Source organism: Ochotona princeps, chromosome 1, assembly GCF_030435755.1.
Source record: "Ochotona princeps isolate mOchPri1 chromosome 1, mOchPri1.hap1, whole genome shotgun sequence".
Taxonomy (NCBI): Eukaryota; Metazoa; Chordata; class Mammalia; order Lagomorpha; family Ochotonidae; genus Ochotona; species Ochotona princeps.
Genome location: NC_080832.1, coordinates 118,985,877 through 118,997,294, shown reverse-complemented (window position 1 = coordinate 118,997,294; position 11,418 = coordinate 118,985,877). Strand labels below are relative to the sequence as shown.

Here is an 11,418-nt window from a genome sequence, read left to right as displayed (position 1 = left end):
AACACAGCCCTGCCTGGTCTGCTCATCACCACTACCACACCAGAACCAACCCATGCACTTGTTGGCAAGTGGACCAGCCTTGCTTGGTCCGACCAACACCCAGGCAGCTCACATGTTTCTCAGTGGAAGCTATGGCACACCAAGGAAATCCCCCAAGTTCCCCCACTAGGCTCATTCCCAGACTCAGATCTCATATCACCAGCAGGTGTTATGCCTTTACCTGACATAGTCTGCCCCAGTGTCGGCCTTTGTGTGTGCTGGTGGATGTTGCAATTCAGCTCACTCCACACACCCTGATTCTTTTTTTTTATTATTACAAAGTCAGATATACAGAGAGGAGGAGAGACAGAGAGGAAGATCTTCCGTCTCATGATTCACTCCCCAAGTGAGCCGCAACGGGCCGATGCACGCCGATCCGAAGCCAGGAGCCAAGAACCTCTTCCAGGTCTTCCAGGTCTCCCAAGCGGGTGCAGTGTCCCTATGCATTGGGCCATGCTCCACTGCTTTCCCAGGCCACAAGCAGGGAGCTGGATGGGAAGTGGAGCTGCTGGGATCAGAACCAGCGCCCATATGGGATCCTGGGGCGTTCAAGGCGAGGACTTTAGCCGCTAGGCCACGCCGTCGGGCTCCACCCTGATTCTTAAGTATGCCTGCTGGTGCTACAGCCTGGAAAAGCCCTGCCTGTTCCCAACCCCAGTACCCATGAATGTCAATGAGTTCCACTGTCATACCTAGCTCAGCCCATCACCACTCCCAGCCCTCAAAAAAAATCAGCTGGTATGGCAGTCCCACAGGAGTGAGCCCATAAATCTACCCAAGAATCTGTTCCCGGACCCAGTTCTTTTGAATACTGGTTAGTGTCATGGCCCAGCCTGACATGGTCCACCTTCTGCTCACTCACTCGTGGGTACTGTGGTCGAGACCTGCCAGGCAAGCTCCCTTCCCACCCAGCCATGGATTTTGTGTACACTAGTAGGTGGTGGTTACTAACAACAATCCCAGCTCAAATCTCCCATGTGGATGGGTGGATTTGGCCCTGAAAGATCTTCTAGTTTCCCTTCTCCAAACGACTCAGTCTTATCCCCTTCATTTACCTGAAAGTACAATAGCCTGATTGGTGGAAGTTCCCCAGAAGTTGTTCCTCATTTGTCACATTCTCCCTCAGAGTCCTCCCTCCCTCACCTCCCATACCTCCTTGCATGTGCAATGCACAACCCCACCTGCCCACAAGCATGTTGATCCCCAAGTCCAGTTATCCGGTAGTGTGTCATGCCACCCCAGGGCCCTGCTCAGCACAGGTCCCCAGACCTCATCTGCTGGTACTCTGGTGTCTGCCCCTCACATATCTTTTAAAAAAAAAGGCAACTATGCTGGCACACTGGTATAGTTAATGCAAATTTGGCATTAACCAGGTCCAGGATGCCTGCCAGTTGTCGGGTGCTTTTCTTCCAGCAGTATAACACTCACCTAGGTACAGTACAAACACTCAACTAGGTACAATGCAAACTGAGATCCCATATGGGTGCCAGTTTATATCCAGTTGCCTACAGCTGAGGATTATTGTTTTCTTAAGATTAATTTATTTTTATTGGAAAGGCAGATCAGATTTGTGGAGAAAAGAGACAAATATCTTAATCCACTGGCTCACTCACCAGATGGACACAACAGCCATAGCTGATCTAATCCAAAGCCAGGAACCAGGAGCTTCTGCTGGGTTTCCCACAAGGGTACAGGGTCCCAAGGCCTTGGGGTATCCTCTGTTGCTTTCCCAGGCCACAAGTAGGGAGCTAGAAGAGAAGTAGAGCAGCTGGGATATGAACCAGCTCCCATATGGGATCCTGGCACTTGAAAAGGGGATTAGCCAATTAAACCATTGTGCTAGAACCAATTTATATGAAAAGTTTTAACTTATTTAACTTATACTTTAACTCAGAAATGTCTGCTGTGATGACTTATTCCCAGGGCAAGTACAAATATTTGCCTATTGTGGAATGTACAACAGATAGTATATAAAATCTCAAGTGTCATTGATATCATATATGCATACTTAGGGATAAGTTCTGTATTTGCAAATATTAGAAGACTGTCAGGCCATTAGCTTTTATATTGTGTAGAAATAATTGGAAAGGGCCCAGCACGGTATCCTAGTGGCTAAAATCCTTGCCGTGCATGCGCTGAGATCCCATATGGGTGCCAGTTTATATCCCAGCTGCTCCACTTCCCTTCCAGGTCTCTGCCTGTGGCCTGAGAAAGTGGGGGATGGTCCAAAGCCTTGGGATCCTGCACGCACATGGGAAACCCAGAAGAAGCTCCTGGTTCCTAGTTTTGGATCAGTTCAGCTCCAGGCATTGAGGTCACTTGGAGAATGAATCAGTGGATGGACGATCTTTCTCTCTGTATCTCCTTATATCTGTTAATCTGCCTTTCCTATAAAAATAAATACATCTTTTAAAGTAATAATTAAAAAAATTGGAAAATGTTGGTTATGTGTGACATGCACTTTGTCTTCACCTTTTATAGTTAGTTTCCTAGAGGATTTATGCATGGTCGGCTGCCTTGGCCTCTGTGCTGTTTTGTGCTTCTAGGTTCAAGATTGCCAACTATCTCCTGCCAAGGTCCAAAAGGGACACAGTGTGAGTACAGTTGGGCTTATCAGCTTATTGCAAGGAGGGAGACCAAATTCTTGGTGAAGCCTCAGTTAACTGTAAGTTCCCTGATTAGCTACTCTAATCAGGTTTATCTAGAACGTGTCAGGAAAGGCAGAATTGTAGTTGCAATGATGAAGCAGCAGCAGTAACGCATACTGGCCAGAGAGAGGGGACAGTAACTGGTTTTGCTATTTGGCCATGTGCTTGGTTTTCCCTGCGCTCACACATGATTATGCACGTTCCTGTTTCCACCTTGCTCCCCAGTGGCCACAGGACAGCTGCACCGGTGGGTGCTCTGAGCAACGACCAGGGCTCAGCTGGGAGTCCCAAGTCAGCACACAGCCACACCACGGCCTCACTGGTGGTCTAAAAAAGATGTCAGGCACTACTTTTCTCTACTTCCAAATGCAGATTGGACTTTGCTTTGTCATGTAGAATCAAAGTTCAGTGGTTCTTATTCTTGTGATGGCAAAAATGTCACAGCAGAGAAGTAGAGAAAGAAAAGAGTGAAAACCAGTAAAGGTGAGGCAGGCAGCAGCAGGATCTCCATGGATCATGCAGGCGTTGGGGCCGGAGGGGCAGGACTCAGTGTGGGAGAAGCAGCTCTGAGCTGGTTCTCGGGCAAAATGCACAGACTTAAGACAATGTCTGCAGAAGCCCGAGCTGCAGATCTAAAATTTTTGCTTTCAAGAGGGGATTCTAAGTCCACAAAACAGAAATCTCCGCAATGAAAGTTAAAAACTGGGCAAGCATTTAAGGAGTAAATATGTGATGGACAGGTCTTTCCGGTTTGACCATCAGTGAGAAGAAACTCCCTACTTTTTAGTTTAACCCAGCCTAGCAGTGCCTGAGTTTTTAGACCTGACACAGGAGTTGATCCAAAAGTGGCTAACCACGAAGGGATTCGAACCCTCAATCTTCTGATCCGAAGTCAGACGCCTTATCCATTAGGCCACGTGGTCAATATAATAGGTAGTATTGTCTGCACTTATAATAATGGCTTTAGAAATCAGTAAAATAAATGCTGAGGTCCCAGTGCTGTTCCTTTCTTTTGCAAACTGAAAAATTGAAACTCCAGATCACGTTTGCTTTCAGAGCCTCAGAATTGAGACTTATGAGGGTTTGGAATTGGTGGACAAGCTGACCCATTGTACCTGCCCAAGGCACCTTTCCTTCCCAGGCTCCCCCGCCGGTGTGGTCCCGAAGGCCCCAAGGCGCCTGCCCACAGTCGGGCTGGCAGAGAGAAGCTTCCAGAGGCTCTCACATAATGAATGAAAAGACACAGAACAGCAGTAGAGAGCCCCCTTCAATAGCTATGCATGGCCTGACCCCAGCATCCTCCTCTTCCAGCTGTAAACATGGGAAACTTCAGAAAGTTCATGCAAATCTTACATTATGAAAAAAACTATACATGGCTTTCACAATTAATGCACCAAAACAAACTTGCTTTTAAAAGTCATTTTAAAGCTCCCACCGCACTGATGATATAATCTTCTTTACAAAACATTGCCTTACACCATACACACTGACTTATTTAAAAGCATATGCCTTGGCTGGAGTCATCGCCTTGCATGCACTGGAATCCCATGTGGGTACTGGTTTGTTTCCTGGCTGCCCCATTTCCCATCCAGCTCCCTGCTTGTGACCTGGGAAAACAGCAGACGACAGCCCAAAGTCTTGGGACCCTGTACCCACGTGGAAGACCCAGAGGAAGCTCCGAGCTCCTGGCTTCAGATTGGCTCAGCTCCAGCCATTGCAGCCAGCCACTTGAAAGTGAACAAGCAGATGGAGGCTCTTTCTATTTGCCTGTCTTTCTTTCTGTAACTCTTCCTTTCCAACAAAAATAGATCTTTAAAAATAAATAAAAGCATTGAAGAACCTGGATGTTTTCTGTCTTTTGTGATTCTGCCTTAATGGTTTGGCTGGGGGCTGTGTGAACTCCAGGCCTAATAGTTTATGTGACACCCAGCAGGACACCTGGCAGGTCACATAGGCAGACCACTCCTCAGGAAGGAGGTTCCTGGTGTTGGGGGTTGTTGAATTCCAGGAGGTACCTGGTGTAAGATAAGATCCACCGCCCAATAGCTCATCGATTTGTACTTTTTGAAAGTTGCTTGTTTCAAACCCACCAATAGAAGCCTGCTAAATCATGACTGTATAATTAATAGCCTAAAATGTATAAAAACTGGGGGGCTTGGGCTCTCTCTCTTTCTTTCTTTTTCTGGCTCTCGAGCTAGCTTTTGCCTTCCCTACAGATCCAGCAGCGGCTGCGCCTCCCCCACCCAGCCATGCTGGGCTGGGGAGGTGGCTGGGAGACCGAAATTAACTTGAATAAACCACCTTTATGCCTTAGCACTGACTTCAGACTTGATGATTATCTGGGGATTTCAAAATCTGGCACAACAGCATATGCCAAATAAATAAAATTAAATTAAAAAACATAGACTAGGCAACATCTTTTTTTCTTAGCTTCTAGCACAGTGATTATATTCATCTGAAATATTTATATTTCTGAGAACTATAAAACCATCAACGCACATATGCTAACAAGTAAAAGCTTTAGTTACAGATCTTACGGTAGGGTAAGGGCAGACAAAGCAGTAGCTGTCCCCAGTTGTTTCCAGGTCCTATTAAAACGCTGATCATTGAATTTTGTGCTCCAAACTACTGGTCTTACTTCCAAGATGAAGACTGGTAATCGTCAGGAATCTTGGCAAATCAGCTTTAAGGATTTCCAGTCCACCACATTAACTACTTGGCAAAGAGTGCTGAGTCCGGAGAGAAACAAAGGTCCTGTTCCTGGTCTCCCACACTTCCCTCCACCAGCTTGAACTCTTCTTCAACATTTCCCTGGTTTCACGGAGTAACAGGGAACCTACTTGTTACCTGGCAACAGTGACACCGCCTCTTGGGAAACCAAAAGAAATTTGGACATGTTGACAGAACATACTAATTAATCATTGCATAGTGTACGAAACACTTTACTCACAGGCACCCTAAAACTTCACGATTATTTATTTTCAAGAAATAACTTTTGGGGTCCGGGGGCGTGGCCTAGCGGCTAAAGTCCTGGCCTTGAGCGCGCCGGCATCCCATATAGGCTCCGACTCTAATCCCGGCAGCTTCACTTCTCAACCAGCTCCATTCCTGTGGCCTTGGAAAGCAGTCAAGGACGGCCCAAAGCCTTGGGACCAAGTACCGGCATGGGACACCCGGAAGAGGTTCCTGGTTCCCGGCCGATGCGGTCACTTGGGGAGTGAATCATCGGACGGAAGATCTTCCTCTCTGTCTCTCCTCCTCTCTGTTATCTGACTTTCCAATAAAAATAAACAAAATCTTTTTTTAAAAAAGAAATAACATTTAAATAACCAGTTTCCTGTTTTACCGGGAAACTAACCTAAACGAAAGAGAGAAAAGAGTTAGCAGAGGATGGTTTCGATCCATCGACCTCTGGGTTATGGGCCCAGCACGCTTCCGCTGCGCCACTCTGCTTCCTGATGGCTTGCTCCCTAACAAAGCACTGAAAATAGAATAATAGCTGAGTATTCAAATTAATGGATCTCAAACAATGGAAGTTTCTTAATCATATACTGCAAACTGTCTTTACAATAAAGTTACCAAAGGGGAAAACATAAGCGATCATAACGAAAGCAACACACTGACAAGTAACCGGGTGCAGAGAAGAGGTGCAGGACCTGGCGGGGCTGAGCCGCAGGCAAGGCTGCTGCTTCGGGGCTTAGCGGCCGGGGTTCCAGTGCGTCCAAAGGCGCCTAACGATAATCGCGAAGAACCGTGATTCTCTTCATCCTGACTCTGCCAGTATGCAGTAAAAAACTCTCAGGTGAAAAAGAACGATTTAGGCGATCCAATCCGTCCAGAGCGCGCCAAATCGGTGCCTTGTGACGTCATCCCGCTGGGCGTGAGGGGCGGGAGCCGCAGCCAGAAGGGCGGAGCCTGCGCGCGAATAGCTCTCAATCAGGTCCGCGATCCAGGCATATAAAGGGATGTTCCATCCTTGTTCGCTACTTGCTGTTTGCAGTCTGCAATAGGCAAGCATGTCTGGTCGTGGCAAGGGAGGCAAAGGCCTTGGCAAAGGCGGCGCCAAGCGCCACCGCAAGGTGCTGCGCGACAACATCCAGGGCATCACCAAGCCCGCCATCCGCCGCCTGGCGCGCCGCGGCGGCGTCAAGCGCATCTCGGGCCTCATCTACGAGGAGACCCGCGGCGTGCTCAAGGTCTTCCTGGAGAACGTCATCCGCGACGCCGTCACCTACACCGAGCACGCCAAGCGCAAGACGGTCACGGCCATGGACGTGGTCTACGCGCTCAAGCGCCAGGGCCGCACCCTCTACGGCTTCGGCGGCTAAAGCTGCTCCCTGCAACCCCAAACTATCAACCAAAGGCCCTTTTCAGGGCCGCCCACATTTTCATGAAAAAGAGCTAGCACTAAATCACTATCCCCAGGAGAAGCAGCTGTGGGATTTGTCCTAAGCTTCCCTTTACTTACGGGATAGTTGGTCCTTGGTTTATTCCAAGCAAGGCTCGATATTACCGGGAACTAAATAACAGGTCTGCTCATTTATGGTCAGTGACAGGCACAAGATGGCGTCGCCAGGAACAAAGGTTCAGCGTGAATATAAAGGCAGAACTGCGTTCCTGGCTGACATTGTGACTGCTTGTTCTGTGGAACGGAAAGCTGTAGAACAAAGGGGTTTTAGAATCGGCCTAACAGTGTGGTAGAGGGAGCCATGTGGTATGTAAACAACGAGAAGCCTTTGTTAGCGTGAATGTGTGTTGTTAGCTCTTTTGTTACGTGATTATCTGCATAAATTAGATCTAAGTGCTTAAGTTTAACACGGCAAGTGTTTTAAAACCTGGTTTTTAGCCAGGTTTAAATGCAAGAAGCTCTAATGAAAACGGAGGGGATTCCAAACTAGGTGCAATTTTAAAACCAGTTTAGAAATGCAGCTTACATCTGAACTGTCAAAGTGGACTTGACAAGGAAAATGGGATGGGGTTGAAGTACTCGTTTCTGCCATGATTCTATGTGGATGGTAAGGAAATGAATCGCCATCGTACGTTCTTTGCTTGACCTCCAGACTGGGATCCCTTCTACTTGATTTCTGTAGTGAGAAACCTGATATATGTTCAGCTGTTACGGATATACCACTGACCACTTGACCTCAATCCTGTTTTCCCAGCAGAGCCTATCATGACCCCACAGCTCTTTCTTGTCTTAGTAAATCTTACAACTGCTTGCCTGTTATCTAACCTTTACCATCATGGTGTACTATCTTGGGAAACTGTCTCAGGTGATCCTTTGAGATAACTAGGCAATGTTTTTAGAAACATATGCTTAGAGTCCCATTATTCAACAGGCGGATCACAAAGAGTTCTTTCTCCTCTAATGATAGGATACCTCAAGCTTATTTTTCTTCTTTATCCAGGAATTGTAAAGGATTTCCTGTATGTTTTTATTGTATATCAAAAACCTAGTGTGCATAATCAGCTTCTTAAGTACACACTGAGAATTTTGAAGAAAATTCTCCAGAAGAGTTGTTTCTTTTACTCAAATAAATACAACATTGCTACTAATGTTTACCTGATGATCTTTCTCATGACTTTTTTCTTTCACTGCGCTTATGTATGTGTATACTAAAGAATCAAATAACATAAATGCAAATACATTATTTGGCCATTTATTTTTGCAGACACTATATCATGAATGTATTTTAGTTGGGGTGTGTTATTTCCCATAGTATTTCATTGGAGGTAGAGCCAGGTTTTAACAACTTCCTATTTTTTAAAACTTATTGAATCTATTTAAAAAACAGAGCAAGAGATATCCATCTGCTGGTTCACTCTCCCAAATGTCTACAAAAGCCAGCAGGCAACAGATTGGAAAGGAAAACTTCTGAGCTCCAACTTGGATTGAGACCCAAGTAGTTGTGCCATTCTCCATGGCTTTCCCAGGCTCACAGCATGAGGCTAGATTGGAACTGAAGTAGCCAAGGCAAGGACCAGCACATATATGAGATGCTGAAACAGCAGACAGTTGCTTAATGATAATGCCAGTCCTCCTCCCCCATCTGTATTTCAAGAGTTACCGAAAGTAAATTCAAGCATAGACTTATTAATGCAAGAAATTCGAAGCAGTTGAACTTTGTACATCCCTAACTACATGCAGAAAAGGAAAGGTAATGGAAGCAGATTTCACACAAGGGTGGCTAAGCGGAGCTGAGAGGAATGTCATGATTGGTCTTGTTAGGAAACCTGTGCAATACTGTTGGGGAATAGAGAAGAATATAGAAGCCAGAGATCCCAAAAGAAAATTCCATAACAAGGTTGATCTGATACACCCAGCCTCTAGCTCTAGCGCTGATAGAAAATATGTTTAACACATCATGAGTGTTGTCGTAGCAGCCCTGCGAAACTAGCCCTAAAAAATTCGTTAAGCATATTCCCTCTGGATCTTTTCATTACACCTACCTCTTTGTCTCAGACACCCAAACCTTATACATATTGTGGGATGGGAAACAACTTTTCCTCCTCTTAGGTTCATTGGCTAGGGCTAGGATATTTATTTTATTATCCAAATGTATTTTTCAGCTTTTTTATTTGAGAATTATGTTTCAAGATTTTCTTATACACTTCAATATATTAAAGATCTAACAAAAAAAAATAGCATTCACATTTATTTAAACTTAACCTGCCATGGGAGCCTTCCTGAGAAAGAGCTCAGAAAGTGCTTAAGACTGTGTTGGAATATTAGACTTGAGAGAGTTGTAGAGGAAGGCAGTGGAGTGAAATGATCATGAGGTAGACGTTATTAATTCCTGGGAAAGAGCAGGCCAGGCCATTTGTTTTACATTAGGGTGTTAAGGATTGCTAAAGGGAGAAGGATGGGGGAAAGTCAGGCAACCCTCCCAGCAAGCTACCATATCTTGGAATATATTGCTAAGGCTGGTAGAAAACTGACTATTTTGGGAACTTTTCAGAAATTGGCTACATGAACAGTTTTCCAACAGGTTCATTGGAGACTGAGTCAAAAGGTTGTTTGGTGCAAAAAGATCTTGAAATCCAAATCAAAACATTCCATACATTGTCTGTGAACTCTGTAAGGCTACTGGAATCAGAACATGAAGGAACTGTTTCTACCTGCAGGATCTGCAGTGCTGTCCACTTCGGAGGTCCAGTTTCCCCTAGCGACCAAGGGAGAGGACGCATTCAGAAGAGCTCCATCCTACCTAAACCACACCATCAGACAGCTACTTTCCTAAGTTTCAATTAAAAGGACCAAGCTACCAAAGTTCATCTACATAAGATGATTCTGCAGTGGAAGCGCCAGGAAAAATCTGTGAAACAAGAAGAGGTAAAATAAAACTAGAAAGGAGTGAATGAGTCTTGACAAATAAATGGAATACACATGGGTGGTGCGGAGAAGTGTTTCCAGGTTTATCGACAAGTGAAACCCTAAAGGGATGCCCAGGTCTTTAGCTACTCCACTCTTCGTTAACGGGACCCATATTACTGCAAGTAGTTATACTCTGCTTTGGTTTCGTAAATTAACCTATGGCAGCGACAGGATGCAAAGTGCAGCCAATCACGAAGCAATCCCAATAGGCTGTCTCTAATACGCAAACGACATCAGACACCCTACGACTGTACTCATCGAGACAAAGATATTTGACAGTTTACACCACATGTAGGACGTTAAAGGACTTAACACATGTATAAAATGTAGCGCTGGGACTGAGACAGGTCAGTCCACAAAATCTAAAGCATAAACACTTGGGTCTCTTAAGAATGAAACTGACCTCTTAAGTGTAATTTCGGTGTAGAACATGGGGTAGACAATCATCCTTGAGAGTGAAACCACATACAACTTTTCCAAACAGTGGTTTACGTACTTGCTTTTGAACTGGCTAGGACCACATTAACTGAAAAATATTTGGACATAATGGTAATTCAGACTTAGAATTGCACTGTTTAAACTGGGAGCCACAAAATACAGAGCAAGGAGTTTTACAAATACTCTATATAAGCAAACCATCAAGAAATCATCAGAAAACCAATCTTATATTATCCTAACACAAATTGCAAACACAAAGGTAACAATGTTACAGATCTTTCATAGACTTTGTAGGTGGCTCTGAAAAGAGCCTTTGGGGTGAAGAGTACTCAAGCACGCGTCTACTTGGAGCTGGTGTACTTGGTGACGGCCTTGGTGCCCTCGGACACGGCGTGCTTGGCCAGCTCGCCCGGCAGCAGCAGGCGCACGGCCGTCTGGATCTCCCGGGACGTGATGGTCGAGCGCTTGTTGTAGTGCGCCAGGCGCGACGCCTCGCCCGCGATGCGCTCGAAGATGTCGTTGACGAACGAGTTCATGATGCCCATGGCCTTGGACGAGATGCCCGTGTCCGGGTGCACCTGCTTGAGCACCTTGTACACGTAGACCGAGTAGCTCTCCTTGCGGCTGCGCTTGCGCTTCTTGCCGTCCTTCTTCTGCGCCTTGGTCACCGCCTTCTTGGAGCCCTTCTTCGGCGCAGGAGCGGATTTCGCTGGCTCAGGCATGATCAACACTCAGATTACTCTTCCAGCAGAAGAAATCAGAGTGCGGAGATGCGTGCGCACGAGTCTATTTCTGCGCTGAGTATGCAAATGAAGATTGTAGACATGCGGGCTTTCATTGGCTGGCTTTCTTTGCTGCCTTCGGATAGGCTACGACGGGATGCTGAATTCTCATTGGCTGTTTCAGTATCCTCGCCTC

The 11,418-nt window shown here is 45.9% G+C and overlaps 1 protein-coding gene and 2 non-coding genes across 3 annotated transcripts; all 3 read right to left on the bottom strand.

The window, feature by feature from the left end:
• Positions 1-3,537: 3,537 nt before the first annotated feature.
• TRNAR-UCG (transfer RNA arginine (anticodon UCG)) lies at positions 3,538-3,610 on the bottom strand. Its single transcript has one exon. It is a non-coding gene; the product is annotated as a tRNA-Arg (tRNA).
• Positions 3,611-6,068: 2,458 nt separating this feature from the next.
• TRNAM-CAU (transfer RNA methionine (anticodon CAU)) lies at positions 6,069-6,140 on the bottom strand. Its single transcript has one exon. It is a non-coding gene; the product is annotated as a tRNA-Met (tRNA).
• Positions 6,141-10,769: 4,629 nt separating this feature from the next.
• Positions 10,770-11,223, bottom strand: LOC131480849 (histone H2B type 1-C/E/F/G/I). The gene has a single exon (XM_058667327.1). It carries the CDS (start codon positions 11,220-11,222, stop codon positions 10,842-10,844), a length of 381 nt encoding a protein of 126 aa, XP_058523310.1. The 5' UTR covers position 11,223; the 3' UTR covers positions 10,770-10,841.
• Positions 11,224-11,418: the final 195 nt, after the last annotated feature.